At 36.3% G+C, this 27,608-nt stretch overlaps 2 protein-coding genes across 6 annotated transcripts in view; one reads left to right on the top strand and one right to left on the bottom strand.

The window, feature by feature from the left end:
- LOC106879487 (uncharacterized) overlaps window positions 1-21,200 on the bottom strand; it is a 30,018-nt gene extending 8,818 nt beyond the window's left edge. The window contains exons 1-11 of one of the 4 annotated variants that reach the window (XM_014929089.3): window positions 20,811-21,200; window positions 13,223-13,469; window positions 11,197-11,344; window positions 9,278-9,414; window positions 8,248-8,482; window positions 6,590-6,720; window positions 5,885-5,988; window positions 4,620-4,704; window positions 3,269-3,337; window positions 2,217-2,327; window positions 680-838 (exon numbers count right to left, since the gene is read on the bottom strand). In XM_014929089.3, the coding sequence (XP_014784575.1) occupies window positions 680-838; window positions 2,217-2,327; window positions 3,269-3,337; window positions 4,620-4,704; window positions 5,885-5,988; window positions 6,590-6,720; window positions 8,248-8,482; window positions 9,278-9,414; window positions 11,197-11,344; window positions 13,223-13,465 (1,422 nt within the window). In that variant the 5' untranslated portion in view covers window positions 13,466-13,469; window positions 20,811-21,200. Of the gene's footprint in view, window positions 1-679; window positions 839-2,216; window positions 2,328-3,268; window positions 3,338-4,619; window positions 4,705-5,884; window positions 5,989-6,589; window positions 6,721-8,247; window positions 8,483-9,277; window positions 9,415-11,196; window positions 11,345-13,222; window positions 13,470-18,008; window positions 18,147-20,810 lie in introns of those variants that run through there. The other 3 variants (XM_014929090.3, XM_014929088.3, XM_089356932.1) reach the window with 3 other exon arrangements.
- The window catches only part of LOC106879484 (tRNA N6-adenosine threonylcarbamoyltransferase, mitochondrial), a 136,475-nt gene that overhangs the window by 11,885 nt on the left and 96,982 nt on the right, over window positions 1-27,608 (top strand). Inside the window, exon 1 of one of the 2 annotated variants that reach the window (XM_014929078.3) lies at window positions 18,510-18,612. The exons of the other annotated variant lie outside the window; for it this stretch is intronic. The gene's annotated coding sequence lies outside the window, so the exon portion shown is untranslated. Of the gene's footprint in view, window positions 1-18,509; window positions 18,613-27,608 lie in introns of those variants that run through there. 2 annotated transcript variants of the gene reach the window in all.

Genomic DNA, 27,608 nt, shown 5'->3' on the forward strand with positions numbered 1-27,608 from the left:
ATATTTCCAGTAACTTTACATAATGTTTCCATTCCTACTGGAAATCTAAAAACACAGCAAACTTAGAAGAGCTCAGAGAAATGAGCAAATATTGGTTTTGTGGAATCAGTTAAGACATTATTATCAGGAATATGATGCAAGCAATAGAAAAGAGAGTCTGAAAGTAGTAATTCTAACCAGCAAAACACAAAAGAAAATCTTGCATTCATCATGTTCCTGATACTTATCTTGTGGAAAGTGGTGAGCATTCCAGGCAATATGCTTAGTGGCATTTCATCTGATGTTATGTTCTGAGTTGAAATTCCACTGGGGTCAACTTTGCTTTCCATCCTTTCAGGGTTGATAAAGTGAGTACCAGTTGGGCATTGGAGTTGATGGAATCAATAAAAATGGGACGTAGGATAACGAAGGTAACAGGGACGATAACGAGAGACAAAACAATGACTCTTCCTTCAACATCCATCACAACATTATCTTCATTAGAGATTATCACCACTTGACTCATCAAGGACAAGATGAAAACTAGCTCTGATGGCAGTGACTATGAATATAGTGATGATAAATTCTGAATTATATAAAACATCAATACCACAATGGTGGTGGTGAAGGTAGTCATATAAAGGATTGTGGGAACATTAGTAATAATAAAATTTAACATATATAAAACTAATATCAATACCACTATGTACGCTCGTTTAGTATTCGTCAACATGGTCTCCATTAATGCTGAAAGGTATGATTGTAAACTATTGACTTGTCTGCCAAAGTATCCAAGAAAGCGAGACTGGACGTTAATTCCTTTTGTTTCAAGAATTTGAATCAATTCTTCATATTCAATCTACAAAAAGAAAAGGATTTCTCAGATTCTTACAGAAGATTTTAAAATTTGTTAGCAATTAAGATCTTTAATTTATGCAAGAGAAACATATTCCTACACACACATACAAATAATTAGAAAAGAAATTCCAAGTGTGAAAGCAAAACCTGGAATCAAAGGGCTTTAAAGTTTAACCTAGTAAAATATGGCGTAAGCATTTTTGGTGGAATTATTCCAGGAGTCTAGAAGGAGTATAGAAGAGAGAATAAAAAAGGATTTATAAACAGATATTTTTGTTTCATTATTGATTTGTCTTTGAGATGAGATCCAAAACTAAACTACCAAAAGACTTTACCATCTTTTGAATCCTGAGAGAATCCTTAAAGATATTTCTGAATTCAGTGTTCTGTCTTTATTCTCTGTGCTCTCAAGGAATATGAAAGATTCAACAATGTTCAGAAGATTACCTTTCACATGTTTTGGGTTGCTGCACAACTTGACCAGGCAGAGACACAAAGTTTTCTTTAAATTTCTAGACAAACCATAGATGTCACCTGCTGAATCAAATGCAGAAATCAATGATTGCGATCCATGCTCTATATATGACTGGCAACGTGTCAGTCATTAGCAGTCTCTTATTTGCTCTTAAATTTGATCCTTACTAAATTAAAGACACTTCTTACATATATCCCCATGTTTTGGTCTTAGAGAGTGTGATAGAACTTGGAAACAAAATACAACACAAAGACAGTAGGCGCATCAAGGTGTCCCTGTTTCACACTACTCTGCTAAAAACCTTCCTGACGACTGTCTTTGTAATCCCCCAAAATATCGTAACCATTTGTCCAGCCCTCTGGCTGTGAAGAGGGAACAGACATAATGCCCATAGCAAATCTGCCCATCTACTATGGGAAATAAAAGGATAGTATCGCAAGTCTAAATCCTCTGAATTCATGAACTATATGAAAGGTGATTTATTAATTCAAAACTCAATATTCCAATAAATAATCATACTTTTTCACATTTTTTTCACTAAAAACCTTCCTGATTACCTCCTTTGTAATCCCGATAAACATCATGACCATTTGTCCAGCCGTTTGACCGCGAAAAGAGAAGAGACAGACAGATGGCTGGACATAATGCCCATTGTAGTAAGATAAATAGAGAACTAACTAAACCACAGACATTTCCAGATGAATCTTCAAACAAAACAAAAAATTATTTTCATCAGACTCCTGATTATCAATGCCATTCAGATTCTTTAAAAGTTCCTTATTCCAAGGGGCCTGTCCCACATCTCTATGAACCTGTCACAATCAAGAATACACACACACACACGTACACTTATGTTCCAAAGACAATCTCATATCTACTGTTGTTGTAATGAATTTAGTTTTACCTCATTATCAAGATTTTTGTCCAAAGTCATAAAGATATCCTTAATATCCCATTCATTAACAATTACTTTGTCAAACAGGAGGAGATGGTCTTCTTCACTTAGTTCAGGATCCTGTAGGAAGGAGAACCATTAATACAATTATCAATAATAATTAACAAATTAAAAATAATAATGATGATGACTTCTTACCACAACAGAAGGCAACCCATTCAGTGTACTCTAATTCTATGGGGAGTGTTACTGACCCAAAATGGGAGAAGAACATTGAAGGATAAAGCTAATTACTTTATCTGGTCTGGAATCCTTGCAAATCTGGAGAAGATGAAATTCAGAATCAATCATACAGAAAACAGATTCCATCACGCATCGGTGGGTCCTTTCAAACTGACCGAGCAGATCACAAATTTAAGTTTTGTTCTCCACTCTCTTCCTTCATCAACATCCTTGCTGCTCCTATACAACATCCACTCTCACACAAATGACACTTTATCCCTCCTTAACATTTTCCAGTTATGCATTATCCACTTGCAACCTAGACACCACACATCACACACACACACACACACACATACTTCCTGAACAAAGACTTCACAAGCATCTTCCAGCAAAGATAGACTAAACTTGTCTATCCTACTTCTATCTAGAAAACATCATACCATGCCTCCGTAACCATGAATCACTCTCAGGCGAGAGGCCTATCAGTATCAATGAGAATCTGTCCTGGTGGAGCGTATCCATAACTACAACCCAATGATTGGCTCCTTTCTTCCGAGCCAGAAGACACTTCGTCCCATCTGCTTTTGTGATTGATCTGGTCAATGTAACATATAACAAACTCCTCAATGCTTTTAGAATGGTTGGACGACATATGCATGGAAATGTCAGGTGTCTCTGGTACCGTGGGTTAGGGGAATAGTAAAACAACCTGAGATGGCTAAAAATACTGGAAGAGAACGTGAAATTCTAGAACAGAAGAAACAAAACATTCAAAAGACATATATTCCAGGAGAATATTGTTTTAGAACAGTGTTTGTATTTAGTTTACAACTCACATGTAAAACAGCAATGAACATGTCCATATTGATGGTTCTTCCGTGTTCCGGGTTGTGTTTAGCAATGACCTGAAAAATAATTTGAGAGTTTTTATTCTAATAAATTTATTGCATTAATTTAATTTATATTAAAACACTAGGCTTAATGGAAATACAATGAAGAAGAAATACATAGCCTCTGAGTTTTATGAAATGCCTAGATTATAATATGCACAACCAGGGTCATTGCTGTTTACAATTGTTTAAAGAGATACCAAATATAAATTAAACTGAATTAGAAATATTACAACACACATATAATGTTTGTATACACACACACACATCTGTATATATATATATTCATACTCTCTGAGTGGTTGGTGTTAGGAAGGGCATCCAGCTGTAGAAACTCTGCCAAATCAGATTGGAGCCTGGTGTTGCCATCCGGTTTCACCAGTCCTTAGTCAAATTGTCCAACCCATGCTAGCATGGAAAGCGGACGTTAAATGATGATGAATGTATGTATATATATATAAGAAGATGGAATGAATAGGCTTTAATTACAAAACACAACAATTGTTTCTGTGCAATGGTAACAGCCGTTAGTTACTGAGTTTTCCTATCCTACAATTACATAAATATATATATATATATATATATATATATATATATATATCAATCATTTAACGTCCATTTTCCATGCTGGCATGGGTTGGACAGTTTGACCAGAGTTGGCCAACCAGAGAGCTGCCCAGGCTTCAATTGTCTGCTTTGACCTGGCTTCTATGGCTTGATGCCTGCCACCTTTCTTAATGCCAACCCCTGCGGATTGGACTGGGTGCTTTTTGTATTGCCAAGCCTGGTACTTTTTATGTGACACAGATACCAGGGGGATTGCCACGTGACTTGTGAGACAAAGACCTCTCACCTGGGAAAGAGAAAGGCACTGATCCAGGTGAAAGGCTAGAGTATAATAGAGGGATAGGGAGAGTTGTCTTACTGTAGGGGAGATGCTTGGGTACTCCAGTAGGAAAAGAGAGGAGAGGAAGGAGAAATAGATTGTGTTGGAGATGCATCAGGACCTTCTCTCAGGGAGCAGAATTGGCACAGAGGGGATAGATGTTATATATATAGACACAGGCCTGCATGCGCCTACACACATGAAGGCACATGGCCTAGTGGTTAGCGAGTAGCAATCATGGGTTTCATTCCCAGATCTAGCAGTGTGGTCTTGAGCAAAACACTTCGTTTTATGTTGCTCCCATCCAGTCAGCCGTGAATGGGGGTACCTTGCAACAGACTAGCCTTCTAAAACTATGCAAAGTGCATTGTGATCAGTGAATACTTATTACACGTGTTTGGAAATACTAACCTTCACCAATTGATCAAAGGCTCTACAAATATTTTTATGCTTTCCGCATTCATCCAATTTCATGCTACAGTTTTGTTTTCTGCCCCTGTAAAATGAATGCTTATTTCTTAAACTGTATTTGATCAATGGCATTTTAACAATAATTCAGAATGAGTGGTAAAGATATACTGCTCAACATATTAAACATGAATTTATGAAACAAATTGTTACAATTCTATAATACTTCATTTTAATGAGATTACCTCAAGTTTAATCAAATTCTGAGGGAATTTTTTTAAATACAGTCTTTGTTAGCAAATGCTGCTGTTCTTGTACAAAGAATCTTTGTCTGGTACTGGATCGACATATGGGTAGTAAGAGCTCTGCAGTCTTGGTTGACAATCTTATTAGAAATGGTGTCTTGATAAAAATACCGGTTGGTGGTTAACCTTAAAATACAAACTTCACTATTGGTTGGCGAAGGAGTGCTTATAAACAGAAATATGCGTGACACCAGTATCTGCCACGACGGCAATTTCGTTTGGCTTGATGGGTCTTCTCAAGCATGACATAATGCCAAAGGTCTCGGTCATTGCCTCCGTGAGCCCCGAAGCTCGAGAGAAAACAGTTGTATAAAGAAATGCCAACTACTTAATTTGAACAGAACCTGTGAAAAAAGAGGACCCAGGAAGGTGTAGGATGAAGTGGTGAAATCTGATCCCAGGATATTGAGCCTCATGAAGAAGATAATATGTGGTACGGTACTTGAGAATACTTGCCCATCTATGCCAGCACAGTGAAAATTAGGTTCTAGAAACGTGTATGCACACCTCAGGATCGCTCAGCCACTATGTCCTTGTCAAGCTTTCAATTGCTGCTTTCTCATCTTCTCATCTACCTATCACTCATCTCTCCATCACTTTTGTATTATTCTGCAACTCTTATTAAAGGAGGGCAAAATTACATATCATATAATTATCTTTTATGTTCTGCTAGTCATCACTCTCTCTTCTCTGAATACTTCCTGTTGACATCTATTCCTGCATTTTAAACTTTGTTTTTCCTCTCTTATATTTGCCATTGACCACACCCTTTCTGTGCTGCCAATAATCTCTACGTCTCTCTCTCTCTCTCTCTCCTGTATTACTTCCCCTTGACAGCTGTCTCTCATTCTTAACACTGTACCCCCTTTTGTTCACCACTCATTACATTCTCTCCAATATATGTATAATCATACATGCAATGTGTACTACATTTGTGCCTATATATGTACAATAAGAACTTACTTGGCTAGTTTGGTTTCTGGGTATCTATTAAGTTCATAACATCCATACTCTTTGAGTCGGTTCTCCAAATGGGTCCGCATAATCTCTGGTTCATCATCTGAAAACTAATTAGGTTAAAACATTGTTTGTAAGATCTTTGATTAGTTTATACAAGTACATAATTTATATTAACTGCAATGTGTTCCCTAACTTGTTCACACACACACACACACACACACACACACACAATTATTACCATAAATGGTTCCTTTGTCTTTTTCTTCATGCTAGCATAAACCAGAAACATTTGCGGTATGCCAGCTTTCCAAGCAGTTCAGTCCTGCAAAGTTTATAGTGTGACACCAGTGCAACAGCATGACCATTACCGGCCATTCCATACATTGATTTAGGTGTATATGATACCTAGGGACTATTTAGTTCTGAAGATATCCAACTTCAGCAAGCACAGCACAGTGCTAGCAACATGACACCAATATGCAAATTCTTCTAATTAATTTTTCAAAACAGAATTACCTTCATATATTGTAAGCTGAGTTGTCCACTAGTTTGAAGCTAAATAGATATTTCATTCATACTAAAGTGAAGAATAAAATGTCTTTGGAAGAGTGAAAGTGGCAAGTATTTTATTCATTGAAATACCAAAAAAAAAAAAAAAACAGTAACATAATAATAATAATAATAATAATAATAATAATAATAACATACCAAGAGAAATCCAAGCGTCTTTTTATTAAAGGTATCAAATCTGACTGATTTGTCAAAGAATTCGTGCAATTGCTCAAGAGGACGAAGTCGATTAATGAAATTATCTTTTGGTGCCATTGAAAGCCACCAACCTGGAAAAGAAAATTAACTTTTAAACAAAGAATTTATATTACAGTAATCCCTCGACAATTGCAGGTGATACATTCCAAAAACACTCCATGATAAGCGAAAATCTCGAAAGTGGAAACCAATAATGTATATTTTTTTTTATTATTCTTATAATTTGTTTATATTCATTTCATTACAAATGCAAAACAACACCATGGAGGAATTGATATAAGCTTAAATAATAAACCGTGATACAGGAGGGGATTACTGTATATAGAGTAAATACAATTCTCATTGAACATTAAATGCTGTAGCTGTGTTTTCCAAAGTTAAGTGGAATAAAAAATCCCTTACTTGAAAAAGTGATGAAGGCTGGCAACAAAAACAACAAAAATATTGCTTCAATTAAGTACAGAAACATGAGCATAAAATGAATGACTATGCACTGAGGTAAACAAATACACACATATACATGTGTGTACCTGCATAGGTGTGTGTGTGTGTGTGTGGTATTAGCGATTTTCTAGCACCCATTTATAAGACATGCAGAAAGCCTGGGGTTAGGATTACACAAATACATAAATCACCTGTTGTTACTGCAACTAGATAAAAGTAAGACACACACACGGGGAAGTATTACACAGGGAGATGAAAGTGTACACAGAAAATACAATATGGATAATATACAATAGAGATAAAGAAGGTGAGAAAACTTACCCTCTATGTACAACCATTTAATTTTTAATGAACCTCAAATTTGAAGTTTCAGCTTTTTTATTAAGTGTCATTAATAAGAATTGTTAATATGTGTTTAATACGTATCATCATCCAGTGTTTTAAATCTGGGCTTTGTCCCTTTTAACGGGGGGGGGGGCGGATCTACCTCAATGCCATAGCAACCACCCTTACACTATCTCACCTGGTTTTGGGTGTCCTCCTTCTTCAAACCAACCCTCCCAATCTCCTCCTCCACCTGTCAACCCACCTTTTCCTCAGTCTACCTTGCTTTTGCACTCCATTTACCTCAAATGCAATCACCCTCCACAGAACATGCCCATACCACCTCACTCCATTCACCCTTGCCAACCATTTCATCAATTCCTCCAGCCTCAGCATTCCCATCAAATCCTCAGTCCTCCTTTTATCAAACAGCTTCACCCCACATATATGTGTATAATAAAATATTTATGTATAATATTAATTGAGTAAAAATTCTTTTGGTTCACAACATAAACTAATTTACGCACTTAACTATATACTTATCAATATAGCTGCTTTCGGTTACATGGATCTTCTGTATATAATAGTAACTGCTCTCAATACCATGGTAGCTCTGTGTTCAGGTCAGCTGAAGAAGTAGAAGTTTAATGAAGTCCAAATGAGCGCATTTAGATACTGTACTTTTAACTGAATCCGTAGGGAAAGTGACATGGATTAGTTTGTCCAGGCAAAAGTTCAGGACACGAATTGCAAGAAAAGAATAGCAATGTGATATAGGACAGTGGAACTTGTGAGTGATTTTGACCAACCTATTGAAATATGAGACTTACCATCAAAACAATGGATTGGATAATTGCACAGAAGTCCTCCATCAGCATAATGCATGTCTGTCCCATCAGAAGCATAATATTTTGGTGGATGAAACATTACAGGGATGGACATTGACATACGCACAGCCAGGCGTACTGGCATATTTGGAGTTGTCTTTGTGTGGCAATATTCAACAGCCATGTGGTTAACATTAGTCACAACCACACATAATTCTCGACCATAATATTTGTAGATCTTGAAGAAGAAAGAAAATGAAACCAACATTTGAGTTTGGCATAAAACTTGATTAAAAAGGAAAACATTGAAGATGTATTTACTATTTCAAATTATTTTATTAGAATTTTACTAATTTTTTCCCTTCCAAACCAACAACAGTATATAATTCCAGTATATTTTAGCAATCTTATAGGAATGTCAAGTAAAATTGATTTTGAACATGAAATAAAGGTGATTCAAACCTGATATTTTCTTGTCCTATAAATCAAAAATTGGTTTCAAATTTTGGCACAAGGCCAGCACTTCGATTACATTACTCAACTGGCATTTGTTTTATTGACCCGAAAGGCTGAAAGCTGAAGTTGACATTAGCAGAATTTGAAGGCAGTTTATCGCAGATGTATTCCAGATACATTTCTTCTTTACTATTTCGATCTATTTCACATCTCCCTCTCTATTTAGAAATATTGGATAATGTCATTGACAGATGTTGACAAAATGATGTTCTACTTTAATTTATCTAACTGTAAAAGAAACTAACTTACTAATTTGCATTAATGAGCTAATTAAGGCTCATTTATAGTCTCACTGCTGTTTGCCTCTGTGTTGTCACTTAGTTCAGGAAACTTTAGAACAGAAACTATGGGGTTTAAATTGTAAGTCATAGGACAATATGGAAAGTAATTGCATTGATGACAATAAAAGTTATGACAACTACAATACTGACAGCTAGTGATGACACTGATGACAATGATTGACTAATAATATCTATTTCTGTTCTAATAATCAATCAGAAAGCTAGAAAATACTCACCTGCCAGAAAGTAACCTCTGCACTGCCAGTTTTGTCTTTGAGTACATTTTTAAACCATGTGTCAATTTTTTTGCCAGGATTCCAGCCAAAGTTCTTGATTAGGTTTGGTAAAAGGCTTAAATATCCCCATTTATGATCTACAAGAAAAAAATTAAAAGCAACAATGTGACAGTTAATTATAGTTTTGGTAACAAGGCATATACATCTTCAACTGCTCCAAGAGACAAATGTGAAAATAAACTTCTCTAGAAATTTAATCATCAAACATATTTGTTGTAGATTCTTTGTTTGGCATATGCTCATTTTCATAAAAAGTGGGAAAATGTAGTAAATAATTTACATTATCCTAATATATTACTGGTACCTTTTTTATTGAACAAAGTAGCATTAAAATGATAATTTAGTCTCAGCAGGAACTGAACTTAGAAATATATGAGTTACAATCAAATGTCTTCTAATCCAGCATCCTAGCCTCTGAACCATAACTATTACATTATATGTATACAGGGGACATAGTTGCTTTCATTTAAATGTAGCAGCCATATCTTCCTCAACAATTCTTTAACTATATTTTTAAAACGGCACCTCTATCTAAAGACAGTTTGTCTTAATATAGAAGGAGAAGAGCTACAGCTCATATGCTTCAGATAATTGCTAAGCATTTGATTGGTTACCTGTGTCATGTGACATTACAGAAAGCCCAACCTCATTCCTCTCTGCAGAGGCAGCAGTAGATTATGACACAACTGGATCTGAAAGCAAAATAAACATAACTACTCTAATGACTATATATCTAATTGTGAAAACCAGTCTTGTTCATAGTCACAAACATACTGAGATGAGGTTGACTAAAGGAGATTGTTTGTTATAATGATTTCCATCAGCTTTGAGATGCTACAAGTGACTATGACATGTTGGGAGTTGGTAGGTTAAAGGGTTTGCCCTTTTTAGGAATGAGATATAATTATGTCTGTTTCAATAGATTAAAATAAATCTTGTTAAAGAGACAAATATTTGGTGAGGACAGAAGCTGGCTTTGGAGGTCAACTGTTTGTAAGAAACTGTGAACCAGTTGCCTTATCAAATTTGAGGAATTGAGGGTATTTTCATACTTGAGGACTGTGTGAGATTGAGGCAGAAGAAGTGAAGCAGTGTGTGTGTGTGTTAGCTTTGTCAGCAAGATTCTACATAGATTCGATTTGGCTGATGAGTGGCTGGTAGAGAGCTTGCATGCAAAGAACTGAATGAAGGCATCCTTTACATCCCAGATAGTGTATCTTAGTTCTCAGTTATTGATAACGACTGACTTTTCCCTTGTGTTCTATGCAATAGGCTTTACCACAGAATCATAGCCTCAAGTGAATTGGAAACTTGAAGTTGTGTAGCTGATATGAAGAGTCATACCAAAAAAGATGCTGTGATATCCTAATACTCCATAAATACTAGCATGTGATATCCAAGATTTTCATAAAACCAAGGCTTGATACAAACACAAATAACATTACTTTGATAAAGTATCTTCACCTTCCATAAAACTATTACATTGATATCCCTAATATGTGAAAGCCACACCCTCTCCAAGTAATTACAGTACAATATTAATATCTGTATTATCCTGTGATAGCTGCATCTTCCATCAAATTATCATAATCATTTAACATCTCCTTTCTATGCTGGCATGGGTTGGACAGTTTGACAAGAACAAACAAGCCAGAAGGCTCTGCCAGGTTCTATGTCTGTTTTGGCCCTTTCTACTGCCAACCGCTTAACAGAGTGGACTGGGTGCTTTTTACATGGTACCAACACCAATGAGGTCACCAAGTAACCACAAGATAAGACCCCTCAACAGTAGTCTATCAATATCCCTATTACGAATATAACGGCCACACATTCTGCCAAAATGTTATAGTAGTACTTACCAAGCATCAACTTGCCAATGTCTTGACTTAAGTAGTCCAAGAGTTCAGTGCTTGAGACGCCAACACTGATTAACGCAGCAACCATGGCCCCAGCGCTTGCACCAGCCAAGCGTTTTGTATTATTTAATACACCAAGTTCTTCAAGGACCTGGAAACAAAAGAAAACAACAACAGCTCAGTTTAAAGAAAAAAGAGAATAACAATAATAACAACAACAGAAATAAATTTATTTCTCAAACGTGTGATAATGCTATAAATAGCATGATCAAGGTAAATTATCCATTTATTGCAGAAAACTATGTTACTGGGCAGCCATGAGACTCGAACTCACATCTCTGTGATTACGCGTCAAGTGTTTTACCATTAAACTAAACTGCCCAGCAATGAATTCTTCTGCAATTTTAGAACTTATAATAAGACGCTAACATTAAATTCAACTTTACGATGAAAGTAAACAAACAAAGTTTGTTCTTTTTTAGAAGCGTTGAGATATCCTGATCACGCTATTTATAGCATTGTCACACGTTTGAGAAATAGATTTATTTCTGTTCTTACAATACATCTCAACGCTTCTAAAAAAGAACACAACCTGCCAATGCATTAGTAGGTCTTTCTCATCTGCTGTCTTTGGTACTTCTTGTCTTTTCTATTGCACTCAAAGTGTTTGCAGGTAAGAGAGTAGAGATTCCTCCACTATCATCATCATCAACCTCATGATTTAACATCTGTTGTCCATGCTGGCATGGGTTGGACAGTTTGACAGGAGCTGGCAAGGCTGGAGAGCTGTGCCAGGCTCCAGTCATCTGTTTTGGTATGGTTTCTGCAGTTGGATGCCTTTCCTAACACCAACTTTACAGAGTGTACTGGGTGCTTCTTAGTGGTGCCAGCACAGGGAAAGTACATGTGGGTGTGTGAAAATATTCTAGCCTCCACGACAGTCTCAAATATTACAGAGTGGAAGGTTATGCTTTAGGACATCTCAGAATTTCAATTGTGGTCTTCCATTGTAACATTTTCTTGTATTTCAGAATAAAAAAACGGTCTCTGGTAGTCATTCATTGTCTATCCTTTGGGCACAACCAATCCAGTAAAACAGATGTGTGATAATCATTGCCTCAATCTTTGTCTTTTCTGTTTGTTCTTGGAATTTTAAGCGTTGGTTTTCTTTTGCTTTTGGTTAATTACTAGAAGTAGATGAAGTTCGATGTGGTTCTGATAAGGAATCCACATCTTACAAGCATAAAGAAGTGCTCTGGCAACTACTGCTTGGTAGAAATTATCAATAGAATTATCAGCAAAATTACCAGCTAGGTATTGAAGAGGGTTCAATTCTCAGACCCCTAATATTTATTATAGTCTTCCACACCACAACAGAAGAATTGAAGAAGATATTTGTGGCAGCTCCTGTATGTTGAATCTTTTTATCACTCTCCCTCTTTTCCCCTCCCTCTTTTTCTCTCTCTATTGGTACCTGTCTCTTTTTCACACATTACTTCCTCCTCCATTTATCATTGACAATACACCTCATTCTCTCATTTTCATTACTCCTTTATCTATCACCCTGTCTCCTTTCCCCCTCATGGTTTCCTCACCAAAATTCAGCTGATAGGCTTCTATATCAGTCTTTCGATATTCCCCCCTCTATCCCCCCCCCCCTCACTCAAATTCTTTCAGTTTCATCACTTTCTGGGTGAGGTTGATTTTTAGTTTTGCTGAAGTTAAGACAACCTCTCCAGTGCTGGTGCCATGGTATTAGGAAAGGCAAATGGTTATTAAAAAGTATGTCAAAATTGAACCTCTAAGTAATTATGTGGTCTCTGGCCCATCTATGGAAGCATTAACTTCAAATAAGAAATTAGTGGATACTGATGACTTATCCAAACTATGACAGTACAGAAGGTACACACAAAATGATGATGATGATAACAATAATGATGACATTGATAATAATGATGACACTGTAGCTTATGTAAGATTTCAATCTGCTTTAAATAAATGTGACTCATAGAAAAACTTAAAATCTCACATGTAAAGTCCCACAATAAGCAATGCCTTTACTTCCACCACCTTCAAACACCAAATTTTCAAAGGGGTATTCATAGTCTTTCAGATCGTTAAGTTGTGCTTTACCAGTATCATGGATTTCAGTGGTAACGGCACCCGTTCTTTTCGAAATGCATTTTTCTTCATCACATCTAACTAATTCATACAAATCAGAATCGGAATGAGAATGCTTTAATTTTCTGAAACATTTTGTAACATTTCCCATTTTACTGAAAGAGAAAATAAAATAGCATTGATTATCCAGTTCAATACACACACACACAATCTTTTATCTTATATATAATCAACATCAGATCACAATCAAATGGAAATTGTAGTTGTGGTCCCCGTGCTGGTGGCATGAAAAAAGCACCATCCGAATGTGGCTGATGCCAGCACTGCCTTGACTGGCTCCCGTGCTGGTGGCACGTAAAAAGCACCATCCAATCATGGTTGATGCCAGCCTCCTCTGGCCCCTGTGCCAGTGACACGTAAAAAGCACCCACTACACTCTTGGAGTGTTTGTCTTTAGGAAGGGCATCCAGCTGTAGAAACATTGCCAGATCAGACTGGAACCTGGTGCAGCCTCCTGGATTTTCAGACCCCAGTCGGACTGTCCAACCCATGCCAGCATAGAAAACAGACATTAAACAATGATGGTGGATTATATGTAATATTCCCAAAGTACAGACAGATACTTTGGAGTGAACACATAGAGAAATGTGCTGGGAATCTCCAACCAAATTTCACAGTTTTCCCCATCTACCAATGCAAAGAAACGATTTCTGTATAAGAACATTTAAATAAAGAAAATTTATTTATTGGAAAATACAGAACATGCCTAAATATGAACGCATAACCAACTTTGGTCTCAGTATATAATTTAATTCATAATCACATATCCATCACTGCATATTCCATCTCCCTTTCGTTACCAAACCGGCTCTGGCTCTGAGTACAAATGTCTTGTTTTCATAAGTTTTGAATTAAAATCTTCCACCAAACCTTAGTCACAATTAATGTTCCTAACACTAGCTGAATGATAACTAAGTTATTTTACTAAAATTCTTTGTTATATTCAAAATAATTGAAAGAAACACAAAGCATCTCCAAATAAATACAATAACAAAAGGGTTAACTCAATAGTTTTTGTATGTTTATTTATCTTACCCCAAAAAAGAGCAATTACCTCCCCTGTCCCGAGTAATAATTATCACCAATTCCCCACTCCTTTACATTTTTCTACTTAATTCATTCACAAACTTTCATATAAGAACATGGACTAAAGTCCTCTTAAGAAAACATGAAATTACAATAATTTCAATGTCATGATTAGCAAAGGTTAAACTGATCAACAACCACAATACACTTTCATTTAAAATATGTCAAAAACTATGTTGCATGCATTTTCCTTCTTTTATTATATATTTTGCATTACAACTCACCACATGGCGATAATCAAAATTCTCTTCCACCCTTTTCTGACTATGTATATCTTATCTTATACAGATATAAAAACAAGTTGTCTGTATCAAGTTGCCGTCTACACCTGTTAACGAATTTTCATGAAACTTTGCAAATATGCTAAAGTAGCATCCAGTTTGTTGCTAGGCTCATTGAAGTTCAATAAAAATCTATAATTGGATGGCTAGGGCTCCTAGAAGGGATCCATATTTATAACCATTACCCGCCAAGGGAAATAACCCATTCATTTTCCTATATATAATAAATGAAAAAACATATAATAAATACTTCTCGATTTATTAAACAAGCTTTCTACATTACCTGGACTTTCTTGCCAGAAATTGTCAGACAAGGTCACTGATTTTATTTGATATAAATCAAGTTGAGTATGTTTATTTCATAGTATTTGAACTGTTAGACTTATTTTCATAATTTACCCAGTACAACCCTTAAACAAATAAGCGGTATTTTCTTAAACAACAGATCCACTTATTTCAATTAGAGACTTATTCATGGATATTCCATGAATGACGATGCCTTTCATGTCACTTCAGCCAATTGACAAGTGCTGCATGAAGAGCTGTTCTGCTTTTAGACAAATGCATTGTCATCACAAAGGTCACACCCTGTTTACATGTAGGAACACCTTCTTCATTTATATTGATAGATGTGTTAATGTTTTGTAATGATGTATTCTATGTAACAACCAACCACACATTTATCTATCGATAACATTGCAGTCTGCACTGTATTCATACAGTTCACACGCTGTTTACGTGTAGGAACATTTTCTTAATTCATATTGATAGCTGTGTTGATATTTTCGTGTTGTAAATGTATTGATAATCTACATGTTATTTTATTTTTAAATCTATATGCAAATTTATTTATTGTGGTTTGCCAATCCCTGGTTTAAGGGAAGACGCAAGGGATCCAGTACTCACGTTTGTCACGTGGAGAGAGACGAGAGGGAATAGGAGCAGTTTCTGTGAATCCAAGGTGTTGTTGGATAAGCACACATTAAGAACACGGGCAAAATAAGTCCAAGCTCCTTTAGGGATCTGATTGATGAGCTTCAACTTGAACAAGCCCTGAAGGGCAGGGGCATATTCCTCAACAGGGATCTGAATTTCAATGCAAGGTTCTGCCCTACAAAGTATGTTGGAGGTGAAATGGCATTGGTTGCATGACCAGTTTGAAAAAATTTCAGCTTGAACCTTAGTTCTGCCAACGCAGCTCCTGTGGTAACTACACAAGTGGCATTTGATGGTCTTGAAATAGCTACGTGTACAGGTGCAGAGAACACAGCTTGGGGGGGGGGGTGAACGGGTAGCATCTGAAGTAGAATTCAGAGGGGATGGCAGTGGGAGAAGATTGGCGCTGGACTCGGGTGGGGTGCAGGAGGGGATGGCAGCAGGCTGGTTGTTACAGGAAGGGTGGAGTGAATGAGGGGAGGTAGGGGGATGAATAAAGAGCATTAATACTGGCGGTGGGGTTCGGCTGGAGAGGGGAAAGGGGTGAGCAGGACTAATTCAGACCGAATCTGACGATAGAAGGGGGTAGGGGAGAGATAGGGGGATACGAGTTAACTCACCTAGAATGTGAGGGAGGAGGTGGGGCGGGAGGACGAAGGCTGGTAGGGTGTAATAAAATTCATTTAACTATGCTGATTTCTTGGTCACTCACCGCATGGCCTAAAACATAAAAATTTTATTTTAAACCCCCCCCCCAACAGGCCACCAATGTTAAAATCCAACCAGACCACCGTGTAGTAGAAGTGCAATAGACAAGTGGAAGAGAGTAAAAATGAAGAATTTTTTGAGATGTACGAAAATTAAACAATAAATAAACAAAAAATTACAAAATACAAAAATAATGTACAAACAGCGACACTCATAAGCGTCGCCTCAATGACTTTCCCCCTTTTTTAAACGGTTTCTTTCACGCCCCACCGCCTATGTATGTCACTACGACTCTTGGCCATGCTCTGTCGCCCTCAAAGAGAGACCTGGGTGGACATTGCAATTAGACACTGAGGGAAAATGGCTGTAACTTTTTTATTTTTGACGATTTTCGTTTTCGATAATGTGTTCTATATGTCACGGTCATGCGATTCCCCCTTAAAAAAATTTCAATTCCCCCCCCTCACCAAGCAGGTTATTTACATGCTAGAAATAACAGCCAAATCTGGTTAGGGTTAGGGTTAGGTTTACCCTAACTCAAAACCTAACCCTAACCCCGACCCTAACCCTAACCCTAACCCCGTTTGCCAAAGCGCATTTTTTCCTTCATATTTATTTACATATAGTCCATCTGGACCAATGCAAGATTTGGATTGTCCGCGTTTAGCTGTTATTTCTAGCATATCAAGTTTCGTGGTGGGGACTCCACATATGATCCTTTTTCTGTTTCAATATAAATGTAAGCCGTTCATTTTCACATCTAAGTTGCGAGAAGGCTATTCGTACGACCTGGACATGTAGAACACAATGTCAAAAATGAAAATCGCCCCCCAAATTTTTTTTTAATCCCCCCCCCGTGTGGGGTGGAGTGGGGGAGGGATGGGGTCCAACATTTTTTTTGGGGGGGGGGGGGAATCGCATGACCGTGACATATAGAACACATTATCGAAGACGAAAATCGTCAAAATTAAAAAATAAAAAAGTTACAGCCATTTTCCCTCAGTGTCTAATTCCAATGTCCACCGAGACCTGAACCATATTCGGGGGCGATACAAATTCTGAAATCCTAGCGATGTGTTCTGTTATTGCACAATCGTAAAGAGACGCTTGCGCTAGAGGAGTGACCATGGTGGTCGATTGTGTCGTTGTGGTGGCTGCAGTTAGAGAAAGGTGGCAATGATGATGATGGGTCAATTGTGGGGAGGGAACGAAGAATATGAAGGACTGCTAATTGTTGAATTTAAAGGCTCATTAAATGGGCCAGGAGTGACCGCGGCAGTTTCTGTTCTGGTTGTTGAAGGGTAGATGGAGAAAATACACGTCGAAGCATCTCAAAATTAAACGAGGGACGAATATATGTTTGGATTTATTTTGCATCTGCTTCTCCGATCGGTTATCGAACAGTTTGAATGTTGCTTTGGCAAAGTAATTCGGTTACGAAGCGTCTGTCTTCAGTCTGAGAATGACAGAACCATGCGTTTATGAGAATGTTGGTCTCCTTCTCGGATCACTTTTGTAGGAGACGGAATATGTTTGAACGTATGAAATGCAAGATCAATGTGTGTGTGTGTGTATATATATATATGTATATATAAGGCTGGAAAAAATTTACTATGTACTCACGGGTCTGTAACGATGGTAACATGAAGGTTCTCAATAAGATGCTACCTATCATAGAGTTTGGAACCAATTCCTGAAGTTCTTGCAGGCACTGCCAATTTGTATTTGTTTTATGGCATATAATATTATGTAAGTCTTCATAGAGACTACATTATTGCCTTGTGATTACAAAATCAGGAGTTTCAAAGGCTTTTCTGTTGAAAAGCTGGATTGAGTTCCACTTCATTCTTTGAGTTCCCACTGGCGGGAGCTATGCAAAACACGTGCACCTTAGCTCGCCTGCGCGAGAAACTTGGATAGGTTTTAGCCAAAGATTGGTCCAGGCCATGTCTAACTTAATACCACCAGATGCGTCAATAACAAAAGTGGAACTTCGAAAGAAGTATCTATAAAGCAATAATTTTAGTCATTTAAAATGTAGAAAATAATATTTTTAATTGAAGCATAAAGGGAACCGAAATATTTTTTCCCTCTCTCTTTCTATCGTATAACAACAGTCTCTGTCATAAAAGCGTCTTGTCCCATATTAAACTGTTTGGGTTTGGTTTTCTCTTGAAATGAAAAAAATGGTTTGTAAAATTACAGTTGATCTCAACGTGAAATAAAGGTAAGGGTTAATATATTCTTATTTTCTCCTTATTTAATTTTTTTGATACCTTACAGAAAAAAAGTTTTTACAGAATTAGGCGCAGGAGTGGCCTCTCGCCACTTCATTCCGCTGTCTAAAAGTGAAAATGAACAGCTGTCTTGTCCGTTTGCATGTGAAGCCCTCGCCACGAAACTCGATATGCTAAAAATAACAGCTAAATGCCTAGAGAATTTTTGTTTGTTTGTGTGTGCGTGCGTGCAACAATTATCCGAATGAACAGAGGAAGAAGTACACAAAATGTATTTTACATATCTATCGTACACGTCGGGTTTTTTTTTTCCTCTTAAAGTAGTTAATTTTTTTTTTAATTTGTGCTTGAGATGTAACAGATCCATTCATTGGAGTAATATAACAAAATACTACAAGTTTAGTCACCGGCTCAGCACCTATGTCTTTATAATCGTAATTTTAAATCGAAATGTCTTAATAATCGTAATTTGTGCGGCATCTCTATAAAATTTCATCAATATATATTCATTTTCCTGAAAGTTATAAGGGGGAAATCGGATCTTGTGAATTTTCCGAAAGTCCTCTCCCCCACCTCACGTTCGTTTGCGCAAATTTTATTTTTCATATTCGTTTTCTACACGATTTTTAACACCTAGCAGGCTGGGTTTTTTGGGGTTTTTTTCGTTAAGGGGAGTCAGTTCTTATATTAACTAAATTTCATTACAAGATACTCGTTTTCCTGAAAGTTATGAGAGAAAAAATTCGGATCGTGTAAATTTTCCGAAACTCCTCTCCCCACCTCTCGGAAAATTCCTTTATATACTCTAGATCCATAGCATCTAAGAGGTATTTGTTGAAGATTTCGTTAAAAAGTATCCATTTTCCTGGAAGTTGCGAGGCAACAAAGTCGGGTGGGGGTACACATCTGTAGTTAGACCACAACCGATCAACTAAGCAAATGCATTAAAAAACTATAACACATCCAGAACACTATTTCAAAAAATTCAACACCAAGTGCCTCAGTTGGTGGCACACCACAAGGTTCAGCGGAACCAACACGCTGGCGGCATTAACTACAGGTGGATGGCGAGGCTAGGACGCCAAGAACAGCTAAGCACGCTCACGAGTCTCCACTGATACCTCGATAAGGTGAGCTGCCAACGATGACAAGAACTTCGTTGTTAGCGGCCCAGCCCCTCCAAACGCCTCAAATGTCAAATATTGCAAATGATTCACTGACAAGGACCCGATACTTTAAGGATTTTGTTCTGTTCGACTACGGAAGTAGTGGTGATCCTGCAAGTTGATGAGGAAGTGAAGCAATGTCATAGCAATGTTTTATCTTCTTTTATTCAACCAGTGACTTGTTTAGAGTTTGTGTACTTAATCGAACAATTCACAGTTTCTGTTTTGATAAAGGAATTGATCTAACATTACCGTGAAATAATAATTTCATCGTTATGTGACTTTTATTTTTCACAAACTTAAACTGTGACTGACAAAAGTCGTAAATGGACAACGGAATTATTATTTAACATTTATTTCAGGAACCACATATATTTATTAATGTCTTTCTTCTTCTCTTTAAGGTTTATATTGATTCTTCTACGACGTAGTTGTTTCATTTTTATCACACGGTTTCAGATCAAGAACAATTCTGAAACTATAATTACGGTCAGGCCACAAAACTGAATAAACAGTTTATTTATCTAACAGTAGTAATTACAACTTTTGTGTGTAAAATAGTTTATGCATAAATCGAGCTACAAAACAATGTTTGAATATTATTAATGGAAAACGGGAATATATAATAGTTTATAGTAGTAAGTTGGCAAACGGAAATAAAAATCACAGGTAGAAAGTTAGTCTGGGCCAGGTAAATACATACTTCTTTTAATTACTATAAATACTACAACAATATTTTAAATCATATAATTAACTACCTGACAATGATAATTTATACAATATTTTTACGTACAGGTGAAAATGAACAACGTTTTATTTAATATCTCAAATATAACAATGAAGAAAGAGAAGAAACATATTCATTTATTGAACTGTTCCTGTCATTTATTTTCCTGGATTAAGTTATTTAGTTAATTTTTTTTTTTCGAAGTCAACGTTACCTTGTGGTTTTGTACCCAAGTTAGAAATTATTATAAATTTTGTTTATTTAGTTAGTATTTTAAAATAACTTGCTTACTTACCGTTTCTAGTCTCTGAACTGTAAACTAAACTTAGAAACATCCAATAAATTATAAATAGTTGGAAAGGGAAATACCTCGTGTGCTGCGACTATAAACACAACCTGTTTGCCATTCATTCACACCTGTTTCTTCATTTGTAACAGGTTTCTTTTATTAATATTATTGAAATGTGTTAACAAAAATGTTTGAATTATTTGCACAGATTTGAAATCTGTCAGTCTTACGATATTATAGTAAACAAATATCATTCACCCTCTTTTCATGGGTTGGGTAGTTTGACAGAAACTGGCCAAGCAGAAACTCTACTTCTGTGTCTGTTTTGGCACGGTTTTTATGTTTCGATGCCATTCCTAACACCAACCACACAGCAGAGTGGACTGCCTGCTTTTTATGTGCCACAAGAAAAAAAAAACTCAGTCCACTCTATTTCAAGTTCGACCCCCATTCCTTACCCACACTCACCCTGGGCCCTACTCTTCTGATCATTACATACTCACCTAACTATCTACAAAGTATTGTCCTCTTGGATTTCTTGTTTTCATTTTGGCAACTTGGAAATTTTTCAAAAGGCAAATTGCAGCCCACAACATTCTTTTAATGATTTTAGCCATAGGACTGCATCCATACTGAAGCACCACCTTTGAAGTTTGTCTACCATCTTAGTCAGATATTGTTTTATGGATTTTCTAACAATTCCTTTTATGATCATTCCCAACCAATTCTTCCCGTTTTTTGTCATTTTCTTTTCTCTGTTATATATATATATCTGCTAGTTTCACTAAGTTTAAAATGTAAACATTTATTGCATTACCAATATGCACTTCCTAACTTTACTTTAGAACATGTCTTCATGGTATTTGAACTAAAATAACATGACACAACACATTACCTTCTCCTGCCCATTATTATATCTAATTTAATCTCTTCCCTAAATCTGATGTTTTAGGGTCTGTCTCTTCTGAGAAAGAGGAAAATAATCTTTTAGTTGTTAAGATTTTTTTTTAAAAAAGCATTCACTCAGATCTCTCTGCCCCCGCCCTCCTCTTTCAAACTTATCTAAAATCATACACTTTGTTGTATTATTCTAGCTGATGGAAGCTACGACCAGTTTGCTTGGAATAATTTTTCCCCCTTTGCTAGAGGTAAAGAGGGTGAGCTGGCAATGCCATTAGATATAATAATACCTCATGATATTTCTAATCATCTGCAATCTGAGTTCAAATCTTGCTGGTGTTGACTTAGCCTTTCATGTTTTCAAGGGTCAACAAAATAAGAAGCAATTGCAGAGGAGTGAATATGTAGAACTGTTGGAACATTGGGTTGGATGTCTTGTATTGATTCTGGTTCTTTCTGATGTCAGCATTTGCAGTGAGACTGGCACTGAACTGCATCACCCTGGCTTTTCTCTTGAACACCATTGGTGGTGTGGAGAGACTTGTATGCAGGCGCAACTGCTGGTCTTCCACAGGAAACCTTGTGCTTTGGAGAGGAACTTTCCCTGTGTTGATTATCCACACCAGGAATGACCAAAGGATGGAGACTATGGAGCGAGAGAGGGACGTTGATCAAATTATGTCTCTACTCGCAAGAATATTATTCTTGTGTCTCATCAAAGAAATCAATTTTATTGAATAAACTTTCAAAACCATAGAATAAAATGTAACCTTTATTAGTATGAAATACAATCATGGCACCATGCAAAATGTAAAAATTTAGAGAAAAAAAACATCTCAGAAATTATCAAAAAATAGCTGCCAAAAAACGAATAAGTGTGTGTGTGTGTGTGTGTATGTGTGTGCAAAATGAAGGATAGGAAATTGAATTCAATTTTTATTTTGGTTCAAGTTTTTATTGGAAAATTTTCTTTGAAAAGTGTGTTTTTTTTTCTTTGCATTCTTTTGATTTGAAAAAAAAATCATTTATTTTAATCAATTTGTAATTTCTAAGAAAACAAGAAGAAAGAAAAGCCTATGTTTAAACATGCATTTAATTATGCTTTTGCAAGTAGGCATTTGTGTATAAAACAGAAACCTGTATGGATCATATAGCTGTATATCTAATATAGTAGCCATATTTTATTAACAAAATCTGAAGAGGTTATGGAAAGAAAAGTTGAAGAAATTTCTAGAAATAGATTTATAATTTATATCACAGAAGTGAGTGAATGACTGATAAATACTAACAACAAATTTATTCCACTATCCACCCCAAATTCTCTGATAAAACTTCTTAAAGTCCCAACAGAGGTATTGTGAGTGTATCGGGTCTGAATTTAAATTAGTTTAAAAAACACCTCTGCTGGTGCCATGTAGAAAGCACCAAGTGCCACTCTCTAGAGTGGTTGGCATTAGGAAGGGCATCTAGCTGTAGAAACTATGCCAAATTAAACAATTGGGGAGCCTGGTGCAGCTCTCCAGCTTACCAGTTTTTCATTCAAACTGTCCAACCCATACCAGCATGGAAAACGGGCATTAAATAGTGCTGATGTTGTCAGCTTTGAGTGAATATTTTGGTGACTATCAGCAGATATCACAGATAAATGAAATACAGAGAATTCACATTTATTGATATTGTCTCCCTCCGTAAACAACTGAATACATTATACAGAATAGATAGATTTACAGGCTTCTGGAAGGCAGGGAGGGAAGAGTAGCAAAGGTTAATGCCAACTCATAGAAAACTCTTGGTTCTCTTGTAGTTCTAACATTTACAAAATTTTATAGAATGAGTAAACTGACAGGAGTTCCTCGTCTCCCCAAATTGCTTCATCTCATCACTGCATGCTAACAAAACACTCATTCATTTTCAGTGTTCCCACTGATTACAGGGGTCTATTTTTATCTACCCTAGAGTACAGCATTAGATTTAAGCAAACTCAACAATTGCAGAGTTAAAACTTGAAGCCATGGATGCTGCACAGAGTTGGTGATGGCTTTCCTTAAACTGTTGTCTTTAACACGGCAATCACCTGACATTTCTTATCAGTTTGACCAGTTGTAATTCGGAATAGGGCCTCAGAATGAGTTGATAATCTTTAAAGAGAATTATTTAAATGAAGCATTTGAATGACTTACTGACACTTGTACAGATGTGTTTGTAAAGTATTGAGATAGGGTTACAATGAACCATGCAACTAATTTCACAATGACAAAATGAATTAAATATTTGATATAATTTAATTATCTCCCACAGAAGAAATAATAGCAGCTTCACCTAAATGATTGTCGCATTTTTCTTAGGAATCACCATTTCCTATTAAGATTCTGGCAGTGAGTTCTTGCTATAGATTTGTAAATGGTTTCATTTTTAGGTTATGTTATAAGTATACAAAATCTGTGAATAAACAGAGATAGAAAAGACTGGTGACATTTGATTAATTCAAATAGATTTAATTGGGATTCTTATCTTGAGATGTCATGATACAAAATGGAATTATTTGTTCAGAGAATTGTAAATATCTAACTAATTGTAAATTCCTAACCATAATAGAGAAAAAGGTGTTATATTGTTCCAGGTACATTAACTGCCTGCCCCATTCAGTGTTATGTAAATACATTGCTCTTCATAAATATGTGTATACAGATACATGAGCAGAAGTGGTGAATAAAAGCTGATATCTTGGACTGCTGAACCTTGAACGATCCTAAAGGAATGTGGTTGGAGAGGATCTGATCAAGTGGGAGCAAAAAGGATTTTATATGTACCCCTGTTTACTGCTATTAGGGTGGAGATGGCTGTCCACATGAGTCAGAGAGAGGCTGTTCCAGAGCATCCCCTTTGCCATCTTCTGGGGCAACGATTTTTCCATTCTGTCTGCTGGAACCACAAGGCAGTTCAACTTACAGGAAATCAAGAGAATGTAAGAATTTCGTAGCTTAATTCACTCGAAACGCTTATAGCAAGTAAAAAGGCTAAAAATGAACAACTTATAAATGGAAGAGACGGAGCCAGCATTGAAAATATTCAAAACAAATGACAATTGTTCTGGGACCAAAGCGTTGGTTATTGCTCTTGGGCATATTTCAGGGCTAATGCACGGCATTTTGACAAAATGAATGATTCTGCGTATTCTTTTCTTTTTTTACTTGTTTCTGTCATTAGACTATGGCCATGCTGGGGCACCACCTTGTAGAATTTTAATCAAACGAATTGGCCCCATTGCTTATATATTTAAAAGCCCGATATTCTATCCATCTCTTTTGCCCAACTGCTAAGTTATGGGTGTAAACACACCAACACTGGTTGTCAAGCAGTGATGGCGACAAGTATGTATACAACAGGCTTCTTTCAGTTTCTGTCTTGTAAATTCACTCACAAGCATTTGGTCATCCCAAAGCTATAGTAGAAGACATTTGCCCAAGGTGCCAGGCAGCAGGACTGAACCTGGAACCATGTAGTTTGGAAGTAAACTTCTTACCACACAGCCATGCCTCACCCGAGAATTTGTATGTGTGTGTGTGTGTGTGTGTGTATACACCCACACATTGATAGCAGACTGTATACATGCAGTGGGTTGTATATTGCTGGCAATATATGGATTGTTGTATATGAGAAATTATATGTATGAGATTGTCTGTGAATAAATTTGCATAAATGGGTTTATAAGCATTGCTCTATTAAAACCTTTTATTTTAGTCTGAACTTAAGTGTGTATGTATGCAAGATAACACCAATGGTTTTCTATGTCCCAGGGCCGCAGGTGGGATTACCTGCAGACTTTCTCTTTGTATATTTCCACATCTGAACCTTTAATGTAAACGGTTTCTTACTGAGACAGAAGGCTAATTGTTGACGTTGATTGATATAATTAATTATAGTGGAATTTATATTAATTGATATTAAATATAATTAATTACTTTGAAATTAATATGTTAGAGTCACTTATTTTCTTGACTCATGGAAGAACAAGAGAAAAATGTAGAGAGATGGAGAATTTGATATGAAGAACCGTTTTGTCTGGCTCTGATGTCTGTATTGTGGTTGTGTAACAAGACTTAACTTGGACTCAAGTTGATGGCTTTTCTATTTTTAGTTGGTTCTCTTTTGTAAATTTGGTGAGATCAATAGAGATTTTTAGTTTGATCATAGCGAATAGCTTCATACTTTGTATCCTAGCAATGTGTCAATGCTGTATCTTTGTCAAATTTACAGATTTGTTAACTGACCAGTCACTTATGTAAGCAGCTAAAGCCACTGCTGTTGTTGTGTAGCCCCAGGTCAGTTGTAGACTGAGCATACTTATGGCCAAAGACATACTGACCATCTGTCCTCTTCTTGAGGATTGCATATATAGGACTGTAACATCTGGTGTGTCCCTCTGTTTTCAAGACAATGGGGTATGGCTTGAAAGACATTTAGTTATAATTTCTAGGTCAAGCAACCACATGGAGGCATTGTCTTTGGTTTAAGTAGGAACTGAACCCAAATTATTAAGTCATTACAACAGTTGAGTCTGAATGGTTTTTCACTTTGATCTCATGACAGCCTGATCTACATCAAAGAAATTCTGCGGAATCTAAAGTTTATTTGGGCTGCTACTGCCATAGAAGACAAATCTTCTCCTCATACAATTCTCCATCATTTTAAAGAGTCAGAATACAAGATGTTTATAATTCAAAAAATCTGAGAAAAAATCCAGAGAAAATGACGAGATGTCAATGACAAAAATATTTTTTAAAAAAATTAATTTAAGGAAAATGTCATGGTTGGAATGTCTTAATCAATTAGCATTTAAACCAGCCTAAACATTCTACATGTTTTACTTTCAAACCAACCACATCAAGTCTCTCACACCTGCCCTACAATGTCATTTTAAAAATAGACACATCATCAAAATTTCTAAGCACTGAGACAGTACAAAACAATATGAATGAATATGCATTACATACAGCAGAATAGTCTGAATACTAAAGGCTTAATCACAGATCAACTTAACCAGGACCAACCTGGGGTTAAAAACAGAGCAACTAAAAATCTATCACAGATAAAAAAAAAAAAATTATATAGCAATTAACAGTATTTAGTATATTTTAGTGACATTGTGTGGTGTTGGTGGGTTAGTGTGTGTGTGTGTGTGAGACAGTATTTTGCAAGCGGTCTCATCACTTCCACTCTGTATTGGCTGCTCTGAACTGAAAATCTGTTGCAACAATTGTTTAGAGAAATAGGAAATATTACCTTTAAAAGAGGCTGACCCTAAGGCCTTGGTTGTAAATTGTTCGTCTCTGGGGCTAATCCCCACCCAGTTTCAGTGATCAGATCCGGAATATATAATGATGTAATGCTAAAATAAATGTTGTGATTAACACACACACAAGTAGTAACCATCAGTATTGAAACTAGGTGCAATGAACATAATTAAGAGGTAAACTTGAACATATATATATAATGAGATAATTATATGAATATACCATAATGATATTATATATAATATAAAATAAATGCCATGTTTAAAGAACAGTATACAGGTTATCGTTGACTTACAACCATGATTGGTTCCGAATGACTGGTCGTAAGTCGACCTATAAGTCTACATAGTTTTGTTTTATATTTTCACATTCTTGAAGTACATTCTCAGGTAAAAAGTCACACACAGCTTTCTGTATTATACTATTATACTGGTGTTAGTCAAAAGTTTCGGAGTCTCAAGCTGTCGTCTTATAAACAAATACAAGGTTGCCTTGATGTCTCCATGACAGGATAGTCATCTAACACAGTGGCAATCGATAACCAAACCTAGAGGAAGCTGATATCATCCATAGACAGGTTAATTTCTAAGAAATTAAACCCATTGGATTT

This window comes from Octopus bimaculoides, chromosome 9 (assembly GCF_046866305.1).
Source record: "Octopus bimaculoides isolate indiv1 chromosome 9, ASM4686630v1, whole genome shotgun sequence".
NCBI classification, from domain to species: Eukaryota; Metazoa; Mollusca; class Cephalopoda; order Octopoda; family Octopodidae; genus Octopus; species Octopus bimaculoides.